The sequence below is a fragment of the Balearica regulorum genome, chromosome 15 (genome assembly GCF_011004875.1).
Source record: "Balearica regulorum gibbericeps isolate bBalReg1 chromosome 15, bBalReg1.pri, whole genome shotgun sequence".
NCBI classification, from domain to species: Eukaryota; Metazoa; Chordata; class Aves; order Gruiformes; family Gruidae; genus Balearica; species Balearica regulorum.
Window position 1 is genome coordinate 11,583,294 of NC_046198.1, and position 24,646 is coordinate 11,607,939.

The 24,646-nt window shown below is 58.9% G+C and overlaps 1 protein-coding gene and 1 long non-coding RNA gene across 3 annotated transcripts; both read left to right on the forward strand.

Moving 5' to 3' along the window:
• The first annotated feature begins 1,297 nt into the window (after positions 1–1,297).
• On the forward strand, positions 1,298–18,018 carry LOC142604026 (uncharacterized). Of its 2 annotated transcripts, XR_012837929.1 has the most exons (4): positions 1,298–1,720; positions 12,913–13,179; positions 14,314–14,419; positions 14,652–18,018. It is a non-coding gene; the product is annotated as an uncharacterized LOC142604026 (long non-coding RNA). The 2 variants fall into 2 exon arrangements; XR_012837928.1 differs by having other exon boundaries at positions 12,913–14,419.
• Positions 18,019–19,554: 1,536 nt separating this feature from the next.
• ACTB (actin beta) lies at positions 19,555–24,430 on the forward strand. Its single transcript, XM_075767681.1, has 6 exons — positions 19,555–19,692; positions 21,127–21,255; positions 21,582–21,821; positions 22,353–22,791; positions 23,128–23,309; positions 23,681–24,430. Exons 2-6 carry the CDS (start codon positions 21,133–21,135, stop codon positions 23,822–23,824), a joined length of 1,128 nt encoding a protein of 375 aa, XP_075623796.1. The 5' UTR covers positions 19,555–19,692; positions 21,127–21,132; the 3' UTR covers positions 23,825–24,430.
• The last annotated feature ends 216 nt before the right edge of the window (positions 24,431–24,646 follow it).

The following is a 24,646-nucleotide window of genomic DNA, read 5'->3' on the forward strand; positions in this document are numbered from 1 at the left end:
GTAATAAGGGAGGGAAGTGCTTGAAGCGCACTGTTTAAAACGGTTTGGGTGTTGGGCATAGGCAAGCCTCAAACAAATGAAGGAAGAAAGTGGACAGGAAAGCACGTACAGCTGGAGAGTCCTGGGCCTGGGCTGGAAACTTTGTCCTTCTTTTCCTGCTCGAGCTTGTTTTCTAGTGTGGTTTTTTACGTTACCAGAAGCTAAGGTGAAAACCTGCCCTTTCCTCCAGCTTCCCCCGAGGACCCCACAAAGGTGGGATGGAGGCTAGAGCCTGGTTCATCCAGCAGGAGAATGGATTCTATTAGGCAAGCTTCAAAGGTCTTTTGTCTAGCAGTTATTAACCCTCGTGGTGGAGATGATGCTCTTCGTCCCGCATCCAGCACCCTGCCTGGTCCCCGGGGACTCTGCTGGGGCACGAGGCACCTGTAACCCATGGAAGCACCCAGGAGCAGCAGACGAGAGACGCGGGGCATTTTGTGGGCCAAAATAATCAGGTAGCACTGGGATGCTTTCCAGCCTTTAAAAAAAAAGACCAAAAAACCCAGGAAAAAACAAACAAACAAACGAAAACCAGGGTTGTGTCCATTCGTTGCTGCCCATCTTGCAACAAAATGCAGCATGTTTTGCGAGCAGAAGGTGCGAGAGCCCCGGGGGGGCTTTTTGTAGTCCTTTAGGGGGAAAAATAAGCCCCATCCATGTGATGGTGGCAGGTTCCTGCAGGGCCTCCCCAGCCCGTGGGTGATGTGGCGGCGGCAGCAGCCCTGCCATGACACGCGGCGGGGGAGGCTCTCGCTGGCCCTCGCAGCGTGTTTGCCTCTTGCTGGCCACCCCCGTGCAGCTCAGCGGTGAATCTTGGCCCCAAAACCTCTTCAGAGGAGCCTCTGGCAACGGGCGATGCCGGCTGCCCTCCTCCCCCAGGGCTGCTCTGGCACAGAGGTTTCGGCCAGGGCCGGGGTTGGGTCGGTCCGTGGCGGCAGGAGGGTGATGCCAGGGGAAGCCGCGGTGGTGCCGCTGCCCAGAGGTGCAATGAGCGCGTGCGTGCTCAGCTCTCGTCTGCAGCTTGCACCCATCAGTGCAGAAGCTGCAACCACCACCCAAACCAGGGGGTGGAGAGGAAGACTTCAGCGCCAGCCCCATCGCCCACCGCACATCGCTGCTTTTAATTCCCCACTGCAGCACGGACTCAGTGTGGAAGAATTTGCAAGAAAGAAGAAAGTGTGTTATCAGCATCTGCCCACGCAGCTCTCCAAAATAACATGGCCCCAGCCGCTCGGCAGCGCCAGGCGGAGCAGGTGACTCAGCTTGTGACAGCATCTCCTTTCTGCTCTGGTTTTCTTGCTCGGTCATGCCCAGATCCATGTTTCCCACTGCGGCTGGTGCACTAAGGCTGATGCACGGCCGCAGCACCGCCTCCGCTCATGGCCTCGTCCAGGACTGCCGAAGGGTTTGGTGGGCAGAAGAATGGCACTGCCTGAATCCCCAGGGCCTGGCTGCTCTCTCCAAACCCGCAGGGTACCAAAAAGCTGGTCTGAGCATGGCTGGGATGGTGGTCCCCATCCCCGGCGTGACACTGCTGCGATCAGACACATGCCGGCTCCATCCTCACCTTGGGATGGTGCTCGGCACACCGCAAAGAGGACTTAAGAGGGATGCAGAACCTTGGAGTGGCTGGAAATGAGTCAGAAGGTGGCACAGAGGGACATCAGGAACAGGGGACAAGGTGAGCAGGCCAAGAGGAAGCTGCCCAGGATGGGGGACAAGGAGGATGATAAGGAAGAGGAGGTGGCTCGTGTTTTTGTGTTTTCCATCACCCCAGCATCTCACTGTGGGCTTGAGGCGCAGCTTTGGGGCGCGTGCATGGACACACTTTGCAGGATGCTGTTGCAGGGGGCTGCCACCGAGACCCCCATCCTTTTGGGGGCTACACCCTGTGGGTGCATGAGTTTGTGTGGAATCCCCTCCAGTGGGGTGAGAGGGCTGAGGCTTGGCCTGGAGAGAAACCAAGGCCAAGCCCCAACAGGACCAGGGGATTCCCCCCAGACACCCCCAAAGCAGGGGGACCCATCTCTTTAAGGACGAGGTAGCAGTAATAGGAGCAGTAAGAGGAGCCAGCTGGAAAGCCCCCGGGGATCCCTATAAAGGGCTGAGGGGGGCAGCAGGGGGAAGCATGGCTTTTACAGTCTCTGGCTTGGAGAGGAGGAGGTGGAGGTGGTTATTTGATGCTTTGGTGGAAGTATTGAGGCATCCCGGGGTGAACTGCAGGGCTGTATCCATATCTGCACTGGTGAGCATTGGGGCAAATGGGGGCTGAGATTTTGGCCCAGGGAAGGGGCTGGAGGCAGTGGTTTGAGGCTGAGGGGGGGGTCAAACCTCCCTGCCCAGGCACAGCCCCCACCAGCTGTGCCTTCCTGGGCCCAGAGATCCCCTTCCAGATGGATAACTCCATTGTGGATGGTGAAAAGAGTCCATTAGTCAGGATTAGGAACGGGGCCTTTGGGGATTAGCCCCACACCTCCCACCCAGTGGTCCCCTGCCTCCTGCAGGCACTGGGCTGGAGGGCATCTCTGCCTCCTTGGGGCATTGTTGCCCCCCCCCCCCCCCCCCCCCCCCCCCATTTTCAGATGCAGGAGGGAGTGGGGCTCCCATTGAGCCATGGGACTGAGAAAGGGGGGAGCTGGGTCCGCAGGTGACCGGATATCCTGCTCCCCATTGCATTTTCTCACGTGCCTGCAACCCTGCCCCAGCAGCAGCCAGAGGGGGGATGTCTGTGGCCCACAGTGCTGCTCGTCCTGGTGGCACCACCGTCGGCCGGTGCACAGGACTGTGCTGCCTTGGTTGCTGATAGGGAATGGCTGCTGGAAGGAGCCAGTGGGGCAAGCAGAGATCTCCCTGCGCTCAGAGGCAGCTGTGGGGGGGAGGCGCTCAGGGCTGCGGGAGGGAAGGGAATGCTATCCCAGAGCAGGATTTTGGCTCTTAGCCTGGGAGTCTTTGCAGCCCCTTGCCTCTCCTTTGGTACATCCAATCCCTCTCCTTTGGTACATCCAATCCCTCTCCTTTGGTATATCCAATCCATCTCCTTTGGTATCTGGGCTTCTCATGTGTCGGTATAGGGAGGGCCCCAGTGAGGCTGGAGGGAGCTTTGCACATGGGGAAACTGAGGCACAGGAGCAGGTATCCGTGCCTGTACGGGCAAGGGATGCCCTGCTGTGCTCACCATCCAGCATGCAGAAAACCACACCTGGGATGAAAATGGATGCTGTCCTTCCTGCAGGGTCTGCAAGGAGGGGCAGTTGGGGTGGGGACGACACCCAAAATTTGGAGCCCTTTGTTGAATTGAGCATGACTCCCCATGCGCTCTGCAAAGAGGTGCCGGATCCGACCTCCGGCTTGGCAAACCCGGGGGCTCCTGGTGTGAAACCAGTGGCAATGGGAAAAGGGGGGGGGCCGGGGAGGGGCTTTCGTCTCCTCCATCCCACCGCGGGGGCGGTGCTGGGCGGGCTGCGGGGAGGCCCCCGGGAAGGCAGGAATGCGGGGCGGGGGGGCCGCCGCTGAAACCCAAAACCGCCGCGCAGGGGCCCCGGGTCTCGGCATCCGGGAGGCCCCTCGGCTTCGGGCCGGGAAGGGGCTGCTGCACCGCCCGGTACGGGGCTCTGCGCCCGGGGGGGGGGGTGTCCTGGCTGGGCTGTGCAACACCCCCCGGGAGGGAAGGTGCCGATACCCCCCCCCCCCCCGCCCGCTTCTGCTGGGGGTTAGGCCCTGCGAGAGCTGGAAACGGAGGCGAGGAGGAGAATAAATCCCGGGTGATGTAGGGCGGGGGGTCCAGGGGAGACACGGCGGTTCCCCGGCATGGGGGGTGCCCGAAGAAACTGGGCCGGAGCCCGGGTTTCCTGCAGCCCGGGGCAGGCACCGGGTCCCCTGTGCAGGGCCAGCCGAGGGTGTGCGGAGGGGACGGGACGGGATCTGCTGTCGCTCTGCAGAGCAAAGCAAAGGCCTTTGGGGGGACAGCAGGGACCACGTGTTGGTGTGGTGGGGCTGGAGCTGGATGGAGGCTTTGGGTAGTTCATGGTCCTTATCTGCAGCACGCACCTTGGTGTGCGCAATCCTACGTGCAGCATGCACCTTGATGCAGGCAATTTCCTGTGCAACGTGCGTGTTGGTGCGTGTGATCCCATGTGCGCTGTGCATCTTGGTGTGCATGATCCACTGCGCAGCATGTGCTTTGCTCTGTGCGTTCCCATGTGCAATGTGCACCTCAGGGTGCAATTCCTTGTGCAACACGCATGTTGGTGTGTACAATTCCATGTGCGGTGTGCACATTGGTACATGTGACTCCATGTGTAGCGGGATCACGCGCCAAGGTGCATACATGCAGTCTGCACCTCAGCGCATGCAATCCTGCGTGCAGCGTGCATCCTGGTGTGCATGATCCAGCGTGCAGTGTGCATCTTGGCGTGCAGTCCTGCGTGCAGTGTGCATCCTGGTGTGCATGATCCTGCATGCAGTGTGCATCTTGGCGTGCAGTCCTGCGTGCAGTGTGCATCCTGGTGTGCGTGATCCTGCGTGCAGTGTGCATCTTGGCGTGCAGTCCTGCGTGCAGTGTGCATCCTGGTGTGCATGATCCTGCATGCAGTGTGCATCTTGGCGTGCAGTCCTGCGTGCAGTGAGCACCTGGGTGTGCGCGGCCCTGTGCAGTGCAGTGTGCATCCCAACACTGCCACCCAGCAGCCCGCCCGTGCTTTGCAGCAGATCGGATGGGTGTTGCAGCTTGTGGAAATCTTTGGCAGGGTGGACAATATGGAGACGAACAAAGCAGCTAAGGGGAGTGAGAGTGGAGACTCTGCTGCCTGCTCAGGCCCCACAGGAGTGTCTCTGATCCCCTCTAGGGATGCTGTGTCTCTCCAGGAGCAGCTCCCTTGCTCTCGTGCATCATTTGCAAACACAAACCAGGACTCTGCAGCAGTCTGGCAGCCAGCGCTGCAGGATTTGAGCCTGGGTGGGAGCAAGCATCACAGCAAGGGCAACTGGGTGCTCCAGTGCTGGCTGATCCCTGCCAGCAAAGCTGGAGACTTGGTGCCGCTGACAGTAGAGTCCAACCTGATGGCTCAGGTTGGCTCGTCTTGTGCTGTGATTTCACAAAATGATGGTGTAACTGCTCACTCCATCACAGCCTGATCCAGATCATGGTACCCAGCACAGAGATGAGAGGCTGTGGATCCCCCAGGCCCCCACCCCACATGATGCTCTCAGCGTCATCCCCACTGCTGCTCCCTGTGGCTGGGGGTGGACCTGGCCCTGGCACAGACCTGATCACCCTTCACCAAAGGAAAACTGCAGGAAAACTGCAGTAGAAAAGCACAAACTACCTCAAAGCAGCCCTGGCCATCCCTTGGGGCTCCCTTCACCCCTGGGACGCCGCATGCCCTCTGGCCCTGCACACACCTTCGATGCTGTGGGATGTCAACAGAACATTTCCTCAGTGTTTTATCGCTGGGGTGAATCATTTACCCGGGCGGGCAGATTGCCTACAAAAGCCTCGTAACAGCCGGTGCCAGCTGAGCACGGCCAGGACGGGGGTCTCGCTGCCCCAAGTGAAGCCACGAGCTGAGGGGCTGTTGTTGGTTCCCACACGGGGAACCGGTTGCAAAAGGGGAATTCAGGGGACGGGGTGGATGGTGGGCGCATGGCTGCGATCACTGCCTGCTGGGGCTGCCCATCCGGGGTGCGTTTGTTTAGCCAGGATTTGGGAAAGCTCTGGAGTGAGAATCCCACTGCCGGGGCGATTGCAGGGTCAGCTCTTGCCCCTTTGCTGCTTTGGCCTCCCCATCAGTATTTTGGGGCGTTTGCCTCATCACGCAGGTGGAGATGCCACCACCCTGATTCCCTCCCAGCCCCTTGGTCCGGGGGAAGGCTCCGAACTGCAGAGCACTGCCACATCCCCGTGGTGAGGTGACAAGGGACGTGTGGGTGACGTGGCCACCCAGACCAACACCTGGGCTGCCTCCAGGGGCGATCGGTGAAAATGCCACTTCCTCGTGCCCTGGGGCATTTGTTTCCCGACATAATCCCTGGTGAATGCGTCAGGCAGGCAATTCCCAGCTATGGCGGTGCGGAGCCCTGGTCGCTTCTCCAGGGCTTGTTAAACCACCCCAGGGCGGAGCGGGCGATCAGCCCTGCTTCCTCCATGGGGAAATCGAGACAGAGATGGGGCTGGAGGAGGCAGCATGGGGGAGACCTATGGATGCTGCGCATCCCACCCCAGGCATGGCTGGGGAAGGATGGGCCAGCTCGGGGGTCATCCTTGGTGCCAGCCCAGCACCAGGATGGGACCAGGATCCAGTCCCTGTGCTCTGGATGGGCTGGAGGTCCTTTTTATTTCTGATGGGCTCTGTGATGCTTGTCCCAGGGGCAGCGAACAGACTTTGCCCACCAAACTCCAGGTGCTTCAAGATGCTCCCAGGTGCATTTACACTTCCGTGCCTCTAGACCAAATTCTTTGCAGAAAGTGAGATTTTGGTGCCTGACCGACTGCAGTACCACTGCACCGGGCGCTGAGCTTTCTGCTTTCTCCAGGGCGTGCGTTTTCCCCCCAGACCTCGTGCAGGACCACGGCAGCGTCTCCCCAAGCCCGGCGAGTCCGGCAGCGGCCCTCAGCCAAGCCCAGCGCGTCACGGCCGGCACGGGGTGCTTTCGGCACGGCGTTTGCCGATGCAGAGCCGCTCCTCCCTGTCCCCCCCGCGCGGAGGGGAACGCGGGGAGGAAATTGCTGCTGACGGAGCTGTGAGTGCTGCCGGACTGGGGATGACTAAGTTTGGCAGTGCTACCTGCCGGCTGTTTTTCCTTTTATGGAGGATTTGAGCGAGCCGCTGGAGCCATTCTCCGAGAGAACCTAAAGGGATCCACCCTGACCTTGGGGACAGGCACCACGGGGCTGGGGACGGGGTGGCTGGAGGTGGCTGGGGAGCAAGGTGGGCGGCGAGATGCTGGGGCATCGTGCGGCCGGTGGAGGCGGGGATCGACCCCCCTCTCCCCATCCGGATGGGGCACCCGAATGTTTTCACTTTCTATTTTAAGGAGCTGGACGCTGGCCCCGAGCCGAGGCCCGGCCCATGGTGCCAGCCAGGGCGCGCAGCTGCTGGCACCCTCCGTGCCACCTGCCTTTGAGGCCACCCCTCCGTCTCACGGCCACCCCAGCGTGGCTTTCCCGCAGGCTGGGGGTCCTGTGGGCGCTGGGGCGAAGGGGAGCGAGGATGCGGGGGGACGTGTCTCTGCAGGGGGACACATCGCTGCAAGGGGACACCGCTGCAGGGGTGGGGGCATCGTCTGCACAGGGACACATTGCTGCAAGGTGATGGCGTTGCAGGGGACACATCGCTGCAAAGGGACACCCCAGGGAGGGGCACTGCTCTGCACCCTGGGGCTGCTCCGTGGGGCTGAGGTGGAAATGGGGCAGCCCAGCCTCAGAAAGTCCCCAGCTGGTGAGAAATGCAGAGAAAGAGAAACACAAATAGCACCTTTCCTTCCGACAGCCGGGGTGGCTCACGGGGCCAGGGCCAGGCTTTGGCCGGGCTCCCTCAGCACCCAGGGCAGTCGCCCCCATAGCCCCCAGCCCGCGCCGGGGGGCCGGGACCGGGCTCCTCACGTTGTGTCCTGCATTCTTGGCATTATTCTCCTTTTTTTCTCCTCCTCCTCCACCCCGGGGACGAGCTCTCAAACCTCTCCATTTATGGACAGGAGGTTAGGTCAAATGGGAGGGTGAGGGGATGCCTGGGTCCCTGGGGAGGGACAGGGGTCCTACGTGGGGGACGGGGGCCACAGCCACCCCTGGGGGTCACGGCAGCGACGGTGTGCAGAAAGTTGGGGGACATCCAGGCATTGCTCCTGGGACCCCCATTGTGATGCCCTGTGCTACTGGGCCCCCCACCCAGCCGGGTGGTTGGGGTCACCCCTGGCCCCCCCAGGGTGCTGGAGCACCCTGAGCTGCTGCCAGCAGCTCTGGACAAAACAGTCCCTGCAGGTGGGGAGGGGTTTTTCCTCTTGTTTTATCATTTTATTTTGAAGCCAAAACCTGCTAGTTTGGGGGTGAGGCTGCAGCAGCCGCCCCCCTCCCCGGGGAGGGAGGATGGATGTGTCTCCAGCCCCGGGCCACCGAGGAGTCACTGGGGCAGGGTGAGATGACTCTAAAGCGGCTCCGGATGATGAAATGCCCTGATTCATTTGAATCGTTAATATAAAAAAAAAAAAAATAAATAAGAAGTGACTCAGGAGTGGTACCCTGCCATTTGGTGGTGACGGAGCAGCTACTTGGGGTTAGGCTTTTGGGGTGGATTTTCCCCTGTCTATAGTAACACCTCGGGGTGTTGCTGAAGGCAATGAGCTGGGGTAGAGTCAGATAACCCAAGGAAACGTGCTGCCGGGGACAGCTCTCTTGCTCTGCCATGTGAGGCAGGGCTGGGGAGCAAGGATGCTTTAAAAGGGGGCACATGAGAGCCCCCCAGCCCTGGGATGTGCCAGGTTGTCACCAGGGTGGGGAAGGACCTCAGCATTTTGTTGGGAAGGGTGAGATGGTTGAGCCTCGGCTGTCCTGCAGCCCCTCAGCCAAAACCCCAACCCCATGGGCTGGGGGGCGGAGGGAGGGACCCCTGGGACTCGGCCCTGCACCCCACGGGGGCCCTTTGTCCCCTCCCTGGCTCCCAGCTGACTCAGCCGGACGGGATTCCCACAGTTTCCGTCAGGTGCTGCCTGGAGTAAATGGGGAATAGGTTTCACAAGCCCCAGTAATTAATGCTAATTACAGAGCAGCAGCATGGGAATCATTTTTTCCCCAGGTGTCCTTCCAAAAATGGCTTTCTGCAGGTGTGGCACCATCCTTTGCTTGTCATTAGGCACTGCTCCGCCTCGGAGAAGGTGAAATCTTCGAAGGCTGGGACTGTGGGAACAGCGTGACGGAGGACGATCTCCGCGGTCCCTGCGGGTGCCTGGCCCAGCTGCTGGCAGCCAGGTTTGGCTGGAGGGCAGGGCTCACTCAACCCTGGGTCAAGACAACCCATGGGGAAAAAATACCATCTGACCTCCATGAGCAGCGTGACTGCTCCTGGGAGCCACCAGCAGAAAAGTAAAACTGTGGATAAGGGTCCTGGAGTCCTTTTTTTTCATGGGTTGGTTCTTCTGTCTGCATTGGAGGGACAATGAGGTCCTCCCAGGACCAGGAGCTCATGCAGAGAGGGGCTGAGCTTCTCTGAGGCTTGAAAAAGGTAGGGTGAAGGAGCTTAAAAAAAATATTTTTGTCTTTGGTTTTCTTCTTCTTACTGAGCTGGTCAAGCTCAAACCCCCTGCATGTTAAATATTACAAATAAAGCAGGGTGGAGGTGGGCTGGGAGACCTGAGCTCCAGAGCCAGCTGTGATGGGCTGGAAAAGGCCTTGCCTACCTTAGAAACGTGCTGAGCATCCCCAGTGCTTGGGCTGCAGGGAACCACCCTTCCCCTTATCTGCCTGGAGAAAAGAAGTTAGAGGAGACACAACTGGGCAAGGTGGAGAGGAAGGGACTACCTTGTCCTCCATGGCCACAGTGACCGATGGCAGAAGTCCTGGGCTGAACCGTCAGCAGCAGAGACGCGGGCTAGAGGTGAGAAAACCCTTCCTATGCAGACCGTGGGGTCTCCATCCTCGGAACCTGACTTTCTGTGATTTTTCTGCAAGATTGAGCAATGGGAAGCAGCGCGGAGGTGACCCAGTGATGCAGCACAACAGCCAACTGCTGGTGGTGGCATCCCCTTTAATGGTGAAAATCAACCACCCTGGACAGCAAAGTGCTGGATGGCTGCAGGGATCGATCGCTCTGCTGGTCTCCCACAGCCCCATTCTGCTGTTTAAAACTGGGCTTAGAATTAGGGGATTTAGATCTCTACCCAGGATGGTTGTGTCCTATTTAGCTCAAGCCTCAGGACTTGTGGAGCAAAGGGAGATGAAGGGGCTAGTCCTTCCCTATTTGATGAAGAGTGTATCCCATGCTGGAAACATCTCTTATTATTTAGGAGTGGAAACGATTTCAAAAGACTTGGTTGAAGCTCACAGAAGAGGAAATCAGATGGGATTAAATCCACCCAGAGCCAGTTTCCATGTAGTTTCCATACTCCTTCTCCAGGAGGAAACGCTCCCACGTCCAGGGGCTGCGGGTGCTGCGACTCGCCGTCCCCCGGCCAGCCGGGGTGGGGACCCTGCTACAGAACGGGCGAAGCTTCATCCCCACCGGGCTGGCGAGCTGAGAAACTGGTCCTGGCAGAGGAGAAACCCATCTCCTCTGCAGGCTGAGAGCTGTAGGGAGGCGACTGTCTATGTGGTTTTTAAATAATCGTGACTTTGCTGAGTTTATTTCTTTTTGATGTGTGCAGACTTCTTCCTCTGACTTTCCCTTTGCAGATTTTCCCTTGCAGCAAGGGGAGTCGCTGCATATATCCCAATAGATGGGTCTTCTCCCACCGCTCGGTCCTTGCTCCCGTCTGAAGGTGGGGAGGAAAAGGGCAACGCCAAAACCAGCATTCATGTGTGCAAGCCAGTTCCCCCAAGGATGGTTGCTTTAATGAGATGTCACAGCTAACGAGTCTGCTGGCAGAGCGCTCATGGAGAAACGTGCTGAGAAATGGTAACGCAGCAAGTCTCGGCGTTGAATCCATGGGAGCAGCTGGGTGAAGGAGCTTGCTTTGCACCCCAGCATCAGCTTTCTGACAGCCTGCTGCCCGCTTGCTATCAGGTTGTGATTAGACCAAGTGCAAGAAACGTGCTCCAAAAAAAATGGGATGGCCAATAAACCAGTCAAAGCAAACGTTGGGAGCTGCTGACATGCCGGGCAGCAGCGCAGGGTTCATTAGGTGGGACTGGTGATTTATGGCAGGAAATTTATGATCCTGATGGGCTTGTCCTGCACCGTGAGACCCACCTTGCCCACCTCTCTCTGGACAACCCAACAGAGAACATCAACCCTGCAGAGGGGCTCAGGCTGCCGGCGGATCAGTGGCTCTCCTTTATGGGCAGCTGGACTCAAGGGGGCACCTCAAAATCCCTGGGATGTAAGTGAACGTCCAGGCTCCTTTCCATCCTAGTACCTGGAGACTTCAGGAGCTCAGAAATGTTTTCACTGCTGAGCACAAAGAGATATCTTGGAAGCAAGCGCAGGCCTGCAGCACTTCAGCAACTCGTGGCCCAGCACCTGCTGGATGCTAACGTGCAAAACCAGCAACCGGAGGCTGGGGGGGCTCTTGTCCATCGTTGTTGTTCTTTGAGCTGATGCGCAAGGGAGAGGAAACACGGAGACCTTTTCCCTCCCCTGCCCTGGGAATCAGGGTGCAGGATGATCTGGGGTGCAGGATGATCCGGGGCACCCATCCTACGGGAGGGCAGCCCCTGCCGCTTGGATGGGGCGGAGGAGGGAGAGGAGCATTTCTAAGGTGTATTCCTGAGGAATTTAGGGTTTATGAGGAGGCGGGAGGGGGGTGGCGGGCGGCAGGCCTCAGCTGCTCTCTGGTTTCCGGTTTCCGCTGCCTCTTTCTCCAGCTGGTTACGCGGAGAGAGGGCCAGGTTTTGCCATTTAAGGCTTATTTCCCCAGGCCGGCAGCGGTGCCGAGAGCTGCTGGGTAGGTCGGTCCCTCGGCCACTCTGTCATTAAATTGTGTGCCCAGAGAGGGGTGGGTGCTCGCGGGCAAGGAGGGGGGGGACCCTCGCCATCCCAACCTCCCTCTTTCTGTGTCTCCTCCTTTTGCCGACCTCCGTGGCAGAGGAAGAAGCCGAGGGAAGAGACCCAGGTTTGACTGTGGAGCGATGTGCCCTGTGCTAGATGGGCAGGAGAAAACCTTCCCCGGTCCCAGAGGCTGCAGGGTCCGGGCAGGGGGTTCTGGTCCCCCTGGGGCTGGGACAGCCGCCCCCCCCCCGCCTGCCGAGCCCGCCCCGAGCGAGGGACCTGGGCTGGATGGGTGAAGCAGGGACAGCCCTTGCCCTGCCAGGCTGTCGCCAGGACTGAGCCCAGGCTGTGCCGCGGCCGGAGCTGCCCCATGCTCAGGGCTTCCTCATTCCTGGCACTGCAGCTGGTTGCTGCGCCTTCCTCTTGCTCGTGTGTGTGTGTGTCCAACCCCCCGGGGGTTGCAAAACAAGAACAAGGGCTCCCAGAGAGTGAAAGGTGTCGTGCAGCCATCTCGTGGCCATGGGGAGTGGTATTGGGACCACGGGGGCTCCAGGCTGGGTTGTCTCCTGCAAAGTCCCTGTAGGAAAATCACCCCCTGGTTTTCTGTGTGCTAGCTTGCCTCTTCCTCGGCCCGAAAAGCTGTAGAGACAGCAGCCACCCTTCACATCTCAGACCGTTTTCTGTCTGAGCCCCACCATGGCCTTGGTGGTCCCTTTATCTGCTTGGCTTCCTCCGTGCTCTGCTCCCCGTGGTGGTCCAGCAACGGAGGAGGTCTGGAAGCCTCTGCAACCCTGCATGGCTCTGGCGTGAGGAGGGGAACATGCAGGAGCGTGGATGGCTTAACCCCATGTACTGTTAGGGGCTGGAGGAGGGAGGGATGCGTTCACACACTGTCCTGCGTGTGCCAGCGCGGGGTCCACGGGGGCCAGGGCAGGCAGGGAGTCCCCCCAGGCAGTGCCATTGCTTCCCTGAGCGTGAGCTGGAAGCCCTCGAGGTTTTAGTGAGACTTAAGTGCGTTTTTCAAATATTTTCAGAGCATAACACCTCCCCCACCCCGGAGGGACTCAATACCCACCTGTGCACATATCACCCACATGGGGCAGCGGAGAGGGCACCCAAGGGTGACAAAGGGTCCCTGGTACCAGGAGAGAGCAGTCGTCTGCCCTCCTCCTCCTCGGGAGCAGGAGGGACCTGACAACTCACAAAACCACCCAAGTCCCATCACGATTTCTCCTTGCAGATCTCCATCCCATGGACCAGCCTGCGGTGGGATGAACATGGAGGTGTCCTGGCTAGTCCCAGGTCAGAGCTGGTGAGGAGCAGGCAGGGTACCTGAATGCGTCCGGGGGAGTGACAGACAGCACACAGCACCCACAGCTTTTGTTTGTCTTTCTCTTGAGATCTTATCTCCTGCCAGCAGGAATGTGTGAAATGAGCCAAACAAAGCACACGCGGAAATACTGTCTCGAGTGAGGGATCGAAACGTGGGGGGCACCGGGCTGAGATGGTAATAAAATGCAGCGGGGACTGGTGCCTCTGCACACAGGCTTTGTGGCGGTGGTTTCCTTTCGTCCCCAGTTTGTGTGCAGAGTGGCCGTCGGGTGATATCACAGGAATGATATCCTTGCAAGCTCACCGGCTCGTCCCCAGGTTTGCAGCAGATCTCCGGACCAGAGAGGCTGGTTGGGAGCTTGCAGAGCACACAGGCTCTCTTGGGCTCCTGCTGACTGCTCGTCGTGAGCGGCATCACCCTGCTGTTATCCCTGCCACGGGAACCAGAAACAAGCCCGCTCTGCCCAGCACCACGTGAAAACCTCCTTGTCCTCCCCCCCTGCACCCGCTCCCCAGCAGGGAGCCAAAGGTGGGGGGAGGCGGGTGGCAGCTGGGTTTCATTTCTGGTGGCTCTGGTGAAAGGCCTGAGTGCTCCGTACATGCCGAACCACCCCGAGGGTATATTTTAACCTGGAGGAGCACGGGGAGTGGACAGGGCATTGACAACAGCAGGTCCCGCTCCTCCATCGCCGACTCCCCACCTGGGGTGAGCCACTTGCGTCAGGGCTCAGCACCGGCTGCGAAAACAGAGCCGGGGGCCAGCCCAGGCAGGGATGGGGCTGGGCCGTGTGCCTCTGCATCCCTCCTTCTAGGAACCAGCAAACCCCACCCTTCCCCGAGCATCCCTGCGCCCGCAGGCGGAGGAGCTGGGTGCAGGTCTGGGACTGCCGGAGGGGTGGGGGGTCCCCATCTGTGGGCGCTCAGGACTGCCCCAGCCACAGCAGCACCGCACGGCCGTCAGACCCCTCTCTTCCATTTAACCATTAAGCCAACGTGCGCCCCCCCTTGCTGGAGATAAACGGGGATTATACCCCCAAACCCAAAGCAGAATTGCGTGCAGTCAGAAGCGCTTTATATTACCTGGCATGGGTGGGAGATCCCTCCTGACCAAGGCCAACAGGCATCCCTGCTCGCTGCACCTCCGCTTCCCACACCAAAAATAAAGTCAGCGCTCTTCCCTTCCAAGGTGGGACGGGTCTCTTCTACCAAAGGCTTGAAGTCCCCAGATGGAGAGTGCCATTAGCACAACAGAGATCAAAGGGAATTTCCCGGCGTGCTTGGGTAGCCCAGGATCTGTTTCATTTCCTAGGTACCGTACAAGCGGAAAACGCCATCCAGCTGCCTCCCTGCCTTTATTGTCAGCGGCTGAGAAAAATCAATCCTCAAAGTAATTAAGAAGCAGTTGAAAATACACAGTACGGCTTGGCGTAGCGCTGCATAACACTGCGGGAACCTTTTGGTGGGCCAGGTAACAGAACCCTGGGGAGCATCTTTTGTGGGAAAGTCCCCCCCGGCTGCATCACTGCGGAAGGGTCATTCCGTGGTGTGTGGGAGGCGATGCGGGTGGGGTGAGCAGGGCCAGAGGGCTGAGACTTGCAGAGAAAGCCCAAAGAGCATCAGCTTTTTCTCTTCCTCTTCCGTTTTTAGCTGGAGGAAATATCCCCCAAAGCTGACACCCGACCTGGCTGGAGGGGCAGGGCTGCTCCGCCGCTCTTGATCCCTGCGGGAAGAGGCCAGCGTAGGGCTTAGGTTATACCTGTCCCATTGCCGTGAGAGAAGCAAACCCCAAAGATGCACAGAGTGGCCAGGAGGGCCGAGGCTGGTACCCTGGCCGGCATCGCCCCGGGCGTCTGGCCGTGCCGGTGTAATCGCGCTGCGCTGGGGAATGACCTTGGGTCGAAAACAATTCACGCTTGGGCCTCATCGGCTCTTGCTGTCAAGGTCAACCAAGACAGCACCAGCAGCACATTTAACCAGTGGGGGAAGGGAGGGCTGTGCTCTGCTCTGGCCAAGCCAGCTCAGCCCGCGGGGGGGTGGGAGGGTGGCACGGCTGCTGGGGGCCAGGATGGAGCTGAGCAGACGGTGCCCAGCCCCAGCCCCGGCTGGTTGCCCCACCAGCATCGTGTCCGGCTGGTTTCCCGGCTGCCTGCGAGGCTGGGAACGAAGCCCTGGTCTCCTGCTGCCTGCATGGGCTGGGGGACCCCGGGGCCAGCACCGGGATCTGGAAATGTTGGCGCAGGGACCAGCCCGGGGGTACGCAATGAAGGGGCTAGGGAAGGAACGGGGGCACGGAGAGAGGGGGCTGGAGGCAGCGAGGATAGGCACAGCTGGGGAAATGGGGGGAGAAAAACCACTGCTCAGGGCTTCAACCCTTCCAGCAAAGTCCTGTGAGCAGGGACAGCAGGCTGTAAACCAGGCATGTGTCCCCTTCCACCACCTCCGCTACCTGGGCAGGGCTGTGCCCTTTCCAACAGCCTCAGCAAAACCTGGCACGGGATATCTATCGGTGGCCTGAAGGTGGAAAGTGGTGAATTTATACAGCTTTCCAGCGTGATACAATATAATGATTTACCTCCATTGTGGATGGGGGAGATGCTCGATACGCTGCAGACACAGCGGAGCGGGGGAGAACAGTCCCTTGCACTTGGAGGTCTGCAGAGGGAAAGGCTTTCATCTCTCTCTGCAAAAGGCACTGATAAATCGGAGAGAGCTCGAGGATCAATACAAAGGAGCAGGAACCTCGGGGAGGGATGTACGAGAGTGAGGAGTGATGCTTAAAGGGGGAGAGGAGAGTCTGCAGCTCGTTGTAGATGAGCTGGCATTGGGGATGCAACACAACGAGTCAGGAAAATGTCAGGGGCTGTTTTGCTTCAGGTTTTAATGCTTGACGTGTCCCCATAAAGGAGAGGTGGGGGCTGCGGTGAGGCCCCTGAACACCTCCAAAGGGGGAGATGGGCCTGGGGTTCCTGCTTAGATTTTACCTCCTGCAAATTCCCGTTGGAGCTGATGCTGCAAGGAGTGAATTGAAAAAGAGGAAGGCGCTGGGAAGGTCCCCGTGCCTGCGAAATAGGGGATGTGGCCAGCGCCTTTCCCTCTTCCCTCTGGGGAGTGGGAAGGGAGGGGAAAGGCAGCGCTCTGAAAAAAACCTCAGCGATTTTTGCAGGAGGGTGATTTAAAGCAATTGGGCCGGTTTCAGAAGTTTCCACCTTTTTTCTCATTGTCACAACAGCAAGAGGGAGAGAGCGGAGGCCCAAGCGCATGGCAAGGGCAGCGATGGAGGAGCTGAAGGGGATGTGCAGAAATTCAAGCTAGCCCCAAAAGCTGCTGGGATTATTTCCTCCCCTTGACCTTCCTCTCCCCAAATGTGCAGCAGATCCTGTCCCTGTGTGAGCAAAGATCTTCTGCTATGGGGGACAGGCTGGAAGAAGCGAGTGGAAAGGAGAGCTTACATGTTGTCCCACAAGCACAAAAATTCAAGCCCGGCCGTATCAGCCAGTGAAGGGCAGGAGGATCCTCCCCCGGATAGTTTTGTCCTGAGCTGGGGCGAGCCCAGCACCAAGGACAAGCAGGGAGAAGTGAAGCAAACAGGGAAATTCAGGAGCCTGCGATGTCTGCCCAAGGGTAACGTGATGGCCGGGGACCTCTTTGCTCGGTTCCGCTTTCTCTTCTCTCCTCTCGATTCTTGCAACAGGAGGAGAGCTCCGAGCTGCGGCCAGTGGAGCCGGCTTGGTCTGTCACACCGTGCATGGTCTGGGTGGTGAACGTGGTGACTGGCTGGTGGCTTTGCTATCAAAGTGTCTTCAGGCTGAGAGGAAGCGGTGGCACCTGGCCGTGTGCTGCAGGCCACATCCTGCCATCCCCATCGAGGCCAAATCCCACCGCCCCCAAAAGGCAGGAGACATGGGGCCGGTGTTACTGCCCGCCGGATGCTGGCGGATTGATTGCTTTCTGATTCAGGCCAATGATCAGGAGACACTAATTGCGCGGTAATTCCCCTCCCTGCCTAATGGGCTATCTTGCATCCGTGGTTCTCCAGCCCCGCTCCACCAGACCGGCTCACCAGGATGCAGTGGAGTGGAGCATCCCGTCCCTCTGATGCATGCCCCATCCAGCTGACCAAGACCCCCATTAGCCATGGTGACCTCCCCACTTGTCCTGACCTCCTGTTGGTGTTCCCCACCCCAAACCCATGGCCCCAGTGCTACTGTAGGACTTTGTCCCACTGCTGTTTTCTGTAGACCCATTATCAGCGCATTTGTGGACCACACTTTACACCCACAAGGGCCATCAGCTGTACCCATGCCTTGTGGCTCCCCTTATTTGACGTATAATCTTCTAATTAATAATCAGCCTTTTCAAAGTGGAGCACAAACATTAATTAATTCCCCGTGAGGTAGGTAATTAACAGCAATGACTCCCGTTTTACTGCAAGGGAAGCTGCAATACAGAGATCTTGCACGATCCACCCAAGGTGGCAGGGAACCAGCTGTGCAAAGGCAGCTCCGCTCCGGCACGGCCCTGCAGAAACCCCGGCTCACCCGGGCCGGGTCTCCTTCCACCGAGGGCTTCCCGTTGGAACAGTCCCCATGTGCTGGGGTACCTCTGCTCCATCACCGTGGCCACCTCCAGCGTGGAGGGGATGGCACAGTCACAAGGTGGCCTGGCAGGGTAGGTCCATCACCATGGCCACTTCTGCCCTGGGGTGGCCCAGCAGAGCCCACGAGGCTGCTGTCTCTCCACACCATCCCCTCCAAAGCACCCATGTGGGAGCAGCCATGGTGCTGGGTGTTGGGGCACCTCCACCAGTTCCTGGACAAGGTGCTCCTGGGGAAGGGGATGCCGTCCCATGGAAACAGGCTGCTTCTCGTGTTGCCATCCATGCCCAGTGTCCCATCTCCTCCCATACCCCCCCGCCCCACCAGGTAACTGCAAATCTGCATCTCAGCAGGTTTTTGCAGGTCTCTCCAGCTGCTCTCCTCCTTCGTTTGTCCCACAGCGAGGAGCAATGCTGAGGGGGGGGAGGAGAATAACGGCTGGCTATCCGCCCCAGATATCAGCCAGACCCCATACTGGGGAGGGCAACTGGTGGTTTTGGGAGGAAGCCCCATCCTCATCCTCCCTGTGATCTCTGCAGCTCCCTGGTGACAAAGAGCTTGCTGGTGTGGGCTGCAAGACCCTGACGGCAGGGCTGCCCCCCCCCCATGATGCTGGGTGAGGAGCACCCCGTGGAGAATAAGCATTTTTAGCATTTTTTTTCCCAGGGAATTTTAATTTTTTCCCTGTCATTGCTGTTTTCAAACCGCTGAGATTAGACATTCAAGGTCCCCATGCCAAAGCCTGCGTGCTTCCAACCGGCAACAGATTGCGAGTGGCTGCTGCTACTTTACTTACAGGGCTGCTTAATTAACTTGATTAATCAGCCCGCGTTTGCACAACGTTCTGGAGATGCGCAGCCCCCTTGTTGCTGCTGCCTGCTGCTCCGCGGGCGCTGCCCTCACCTTTATTTCCAATCGATATTTGATCGTAACAGCCAAAGAGGGAATTGCAGAAAGGCAGCCCGGGCAGGAGCAGCCACGTCTCCCTCTCTGGCAAGCTTTGGATCAAAGAGGAAAGAAACAAATATTGCCCAAATCTGACCAAATCACTGCTCCCGTGATGATCCCCCCCAGCCCGGGGCAGTACGGGGAGCGGGGACCAGGGTCCCCCACTTGACTCAGTGCCCGAGTCAGAGCCGGTGGAGCATTTCCTTCTCGCAGGTATTGCTGCTGCCTCTAATGGTGCCCGGAGGCACCCACGACGCTCCCCGGGCGGGTTCAAGGGCCGAAGGCCTGGCAGCGGGGCTGGCAGGAGCCCTTCGCCGCTGCCTGCTGACATCAGCAGTGAACTTGGCCCCGCGTCGCATCCCGCTCTAGGCTGGGACCCACCGGGGGTTACTGGTGTTTGCCCCGTGCCCGGGGGGCGCAGCAATGGGCCCTCCCCAGGGCCAAGGTGATGGGCAGTGCTGCAGGCAGGAGCAGGCAGGAGCCAACCCCATCGCCCGGGGGGAGCGGGGTCCTGCTGCACGTTGTACCCAGGGGTACCACCTTCCCCTCCTGGGCGGGGGGGGCTGCAGCTGCCTGCCCGGCTCCCGCACACCCCGGGGGCGAACGGGCCGGGCCCCCCCAGCCGCGGGGCTTTGTGTGAGGGATGCGGCGGTTCCCCTCCGGGGGGGGGGAGCGGGGGGGGCTGCACGGAGGCGGCGGGACCACCGCGACCCACGGGGGGGGTGGGATGGGTGGAGGGCCGAGCACGGGGGCAACAGGCCCCTTCCCCAGCAAAGCAGAGCGAAACCGGGGGGGGCTGCTGCACCCCCGACGCCCGCGCCCCCCGCCCCACACCCCCCAGTCGCTCTCCCCAATATTTTTTTTTTTTTTCTCTTTGCGGGGCGGGGGGGGCGCTGCCGCACGCGCCGGGCGGGAGCGGGGCGGGGCAGCGCGAGGCGGGGAGGCGCGGCGAAGGCCAATCAGAGCGGCGCGCTCGGAAAGTTTCCTTTTATGGCGAGGCGGCGGCGGCGGCGGCCCAATAAAAGGAGGGGCGGGCGGCGGGCGGGCGCCGCTGCGAGCTCTGCCTGCCTTCTGCGCGCGCGCGCCCCGCTCCCGCCGCCGCCTCGCGCCGCCCGCCCCGACTCCGACCGCGCGACTCCCCGAAGGTGAGCGGGGCCGGGGGGCTCCTCGCTGCGCGCCGCCGTTTGGGTCGTTGCTGTTATTAATAGCTGGTTAATTAAGCTTATTAGGAGGTGGGGTGCTTGCTCCTGGAGCGCCCTTTGTTTGCTGGGGGTGGTGATGCGGGACCTCGGCCCGCCGTGCGCTGCGATGTGTTAGGGGGGGTGTAGAAGGAGATCGCGCTCTAATAATGGTTCTGGGGTGGTGCTTGCATGGGAGGGGGGGTGTCCCCTCTCTGCTTCAAGTGGGGCTAATCCGTCTCCTAAGAGGATTGTTGGTGGCTGTGCATGGGGCCGGGGCGAGCGGGCGGCTCGGCTATTGTGTCCCGGGGAGCGGCGGGGGGTGGGGAACGGGGCGCGGGGCTTTGTCTGCTCCGAGCTGCCCCCCCCACCCCCCCCAGCCGTCGGTGGGGGGGGTTTAGGGGACGTGCGGCGCGTCTGGGCCTGGGGGCGTTGTCCCCCCCCGCCTGGGCGCAAGGAAGCAGCCCTGGTGGCTTTTTGGTGGAGGGGAATGGGGGCGCCACCCCCTCCCGAGGGCGAGGCTGTTGCATCGGAACAAAAGCTGCATGCAAAGGGCTGAGGGGGGGGGAGAAGAGGAAAAGCCCCCCGTGTGCCTGGGCAGCGGCCATGCCGTTCTGCAGGCAGGCTGCTCGTTCTGGGCAGCGACTACACTTCCCAGGCTGCCCCGTGCGGGGCTGGCACATGTGCCGGCAGCTGCCACCCACCCCCCCCCTTCCGCCAGCGGGATTAAACCGGCGCTGTCGGAGGCGCCGGAGCTGAGCTCGCCCTCCTCGGGGCGGGCGGCAGTTGCGTAAGACCCTGGCTTTAATCCCACCCGCGCTGCCCTGTCTGACGGGGCAGAGCCCCGAGCTGGCTGCTGCTCACCCCACCGCGGTTCCTCGCAATGCCCCTTCGTGGCTCCATGAGCTCTTTTGGGGAGGTTCCGGCTCCCCGAACCGCTCTGCAGCGGGGCGAGCAGGGTGCGTGACCCGCGGGGGGCTGTGCGGAGCCCGGCGAGGCGTCGAGCCCGGCCGGCTGGCACACTGCGGGGCGCTGGGGCGTGGCAGCCGCGCCCGCCCGGGGTGAGGGGGGGGGGTGATGGCCGCCGGCATCCCCCCGAAAGCTGGCGGCGGGTGAGGCCGGCGAGGCGCGGCGCGCTCCATCCATTGCCTTTTATGGTAATAATGCGAGAGGGCGCAGGGACTTCCTTTGTCCCAAATCCGTGCAACGCCGAAATCTGGAAGGTGCCGCCCCCTCTAGCGGGCGCCAGGCGAAGCGGAGCCGGCAGGAAGGAAATGGGTGGGGAAGGCCTCGGCGGCATCACCTTCCCTTCCCCACCTGCCGCTGCCAGGGGACGGGGCTCGGTGGCTGGTACGTGATGGGTGATGCTCATGTCCCCTTCTTTCTTCTCTTCTCCCGCAGCCAGCCATGGATGATGATATTGCTGCGCTCGTTGTTGACAATGGTTCCGGTATGTGCAAGGCCGGTTTTGCCGGGGATGATGCCCCCCGTGCTGTCTTTCCATCCATCGTGGGTCGCCCCAGACATCAGGTAGGTGATTGGGGTGTTTATTATTGGACAAAAGCGAGGAGTTTTTGGTGGAACCCGTTCCCCTAGAGGCATTGAGCTTCAAGAAGCCTTTTTATTTGGCTTCGTAACACAAGGGGCTTCTGCACTGCAGTGCAACTGGTGGGGAATACAGCCTCCTGCAGAGCTTTTGTGCAGTGTGAGTTGGAGCACTTGGCTGAATGCCTCTCTTCATAGAGTGGGGACAGCAGAGGGATGGTAACTGGAGACCCAGCTTTGGGAAAAACACATTATCCACCCAGTGGGACTTTCCCTTCAGCTGCACTTACTGCTTATTCTTTGTTTCACAGGGTGTGATGGTTGGTATGGGCCAGAAGGACAGCTATGTTGGTGATGAAGCCCAGAGCAAAAGAGGTATCCTGACCCTGAAGTACCCCATTGAACACGGTATCGTCACCAACTGGGATGACATGGAGAAGATCTGGCACCATACTTTCTACAACGAGCTGAGAGTAGCCCCTGAAGAGCACCCTGTGCTGCTCACAGAGGCTCCCCTGAACCCCAAAGCCAACAGAGAGAAGATGACACAGGTGTGTAAAACTCTGGAGCTTGGAGCTACAGCAGATATTGCTGCAGGCCAGCTCTCCTCCATGTTATCCTCTCTCCTCCTTCACCACTATTCTCCCTTTTTGCCATCTTTACAGGGTTTTCCTTTCCTGACCTGAATATCCTCTTTGCTGGACCTTGACAGGTTTTGTTTGCTCTTCTAAGCTGGCTTTCTCTTGAGACTGAACTAGCAACTTGTCTAACTGCTGTTTCTGCCTAGACACACTAATCCATTTACCAGCCTTGAGTGACTATACTGTAGTTTACTTGGCATTTGTTTTGTTCCTTGCTGTGACATGTGGATGGGTCTGTGGTGGTGGTATCCCTGCTCAGGCTTGGACCTGGCAGGTGTGGGTGGAGACCAGGCAGATAAGCATGGATTTCAAGGGGGAGTGAAGTCTCTTTCCCTTATCTAGGGACAAAAAGTATGACCACAGTTGCATGGACTTGGTGTAGACCTCTAGCAAGAACCCTAGTTTCTGCTGTTGACTCAACCCCTTCTTTTCTCTCCCTAGATCATGTTTGAGACCTTCAACACCCCAGCCATGTATGTAGCCATCCAGGCTGTGTTGTCCCTGTATGCCTCTGGTCGTACCACTGGTATTGTGATGGACTCTGGTGATGGTGTTACCCACACTGTGCCCATCTACGAAGGTTATGCCCTCCCCCATGCCATCCTCCGTCTGGATCTGGCTGGCCGTGACCTGACGGACTACCTCATGAAGATCCTGACAGAGAGAGGCTACAGCTTCACCACCACAGCCGAGAGAGAAATTGTGCGTGACATCAAGGAGAAGCTGTGCTATGTTGCCCTGGATTTTGAGCAGGAGATGGCCACAGCTGCCTCTAGCTCTTCCCTGGAGAAGAGCTATGAACTCCCTGATGGCCAAGTCATCACCATTGGCAATGAGAGGTTCAGGTGCCCTGAGGCCCTCTTCCAGCCATCTTTCTTGGGTAAGTCCAACTCTTCTAGGAGACCCCGTGCCCCTACCCCTCCATGTTCCTTTCTGTAAAGGGTGACCTAGAGAGCATGGCAGGTAGACTCTTATTATTGCTGGTCCATAGCAAGGTCTGTCCTGTCCTACCAGTTAGCCTCACTTTCCACACAGCCTAAAGCTGTTAGAGGGACTTGGGACAGTAGAACAGGAGGTTGAGCCTGTCAGAGCCATGGCTTTGTAGTGCCTACCCACTGTGAAGGGGCTGCTGGTCTCTTGGTTGCCAGGAGTAGCTCCTCAGGCTTCCTCAGCTGTTTCTGAGCCCTTCTGACTTGAGACTGCTTCTTCCTCACAGGTATGGAGTCTTGTGGTATCCATGAAACTACCTTCAACTCCATCATGAAGTGCGATGTGGATATCCGTAAGGACCTGTATGCCAACACAGTGCTGTCTGGTGGTACCACAATGTACCCTGGCATTGCTGACAGGATGCAGAAGGAGATCACAGCCCTGGCACCCAGCACAATGAAAATTAAGGTAGGATGAAGTCAGGGGAACAGCTCTGCACCACTGTTAATGCTGAAATGCAGGACGGGTGCAGTAAGGGGGTAAGCTGAACTACTAGAGAAGATGGAAACATACTTCTGTGTGTGTGGTTTGGCCTTCATGGCCTTGCTCTGGATGAAATGTCATCCACCCAACCATATGGATAACGGGATTAGCACAAATGCTGGCTGCAGAGGCGGGAGGTGGGTGTGTGAGGTTGTGTCTAAAGTTTGTTTGGACTTTGTGGTATCTTGGCCAAGGCTAGATAAGGGAATTGGGCAGCTCTGCCTTGCAGGGCCGTGTGTGGGCAGTGGGTGTAGTGTGATACTGTGCATCTGGCTGATTCCTCCTCTTCCCTGCAGATCATTGCCCCACCTGAGCGCAAGTACTCTGTCTGGATCGGAGGCTCCATCCTGGCCTCCCTGTCCACCTTCCAGCAGATGTGGATCAGCAAGCAGGAGTACGATGAATCCGGACCCTCCATTGTCCACCGCAAATGCTTCTAAACCGGACTGTTACCAACACCCACACCCTTGTGATGAAATGAAACCCATAAATGCGCATAAAACAAGACGAGATTGGCATGGCTTTATTTGTTTTTTTTTTGGCGCTTGACTCAGGATTAAAAAACTGGAACGGTGAAGGTGTCAGCAGCAGTCTTAAAATGAAACATGTTGGAGCGAATGCCCCCAAAGTTCTACAATGCATCTGAGGACTTTGATTGTACATTTGTTTCTTTTTTTAATAGTCATTCCAAATATTGTTATAATGCATTGTTACAGGAAGTTACTCGCCTCTGTGAAGGCAGCAGCCCAGCTCGGAGGGAGCCGATGCCAGTTACTGGTGTTTGGTTATAATTGCTTGTCTGTAAATTATGTAACCCAACAAGTGTCTTTTTGTATCTTTCCGCCTTAAAAACAAAACACACTTGATCCTTTTTTCTCTTCGATTTGTCAAGCAAGCGGGCTGTGTTCCCCAGTGATAGATGTGAATGAAGGCTTTACAGTCCCCCGCAGGGTCTAGAAGTGGTGCCAGTATGTGGGGGAGGGAGGGGCTACCTGTACACTGACTTAAGACCAGTTCAAATAAAAGTGCACACCATAGAGGCTTGACTGGTGTTGGTTGTTCATTTTCTTCCCTGCCCCTTCTTGACGGTTACTCTGTCCTCTGATCTGGCCTTGCCAGGCTGTGCAGGTCTGCTATCTGCCTGAGGGAGGATGCTGGTGTGCAAGCCAGATGGCTGATGGTGATACAGCAGCGAAGAGCTGAGCCTGCCAAACCTGCAGGCCCCAGGGCTGGAGCTCTCCAGATACTGCTGGTGTGCAGCT

Bases quoted from the DNA above. Each gene is read 5' to 3' on its own strand.
- ACTB (XM_075767681.1), top strand. From the start codon at position 21,133: ATGGATGATGATATTGCTGCGCTCGTTGTTGACAATGGTTCCGGTATG. The intron at 21,256-21,581 runs GTAGGTGATTGG...TTTGTTTCACAG, and splicing joins TGGGTCGCCCCAGACATCAG to GGTGTGATGGTTGGTATGGG. The intron at 23,310-23,680 runs GTAGGATGAAGT...TCTTCCCTGCAG, and splicing joins CCAGCACAATGAAAATTAAG to ATCATTGCCCCACCTGAGCG.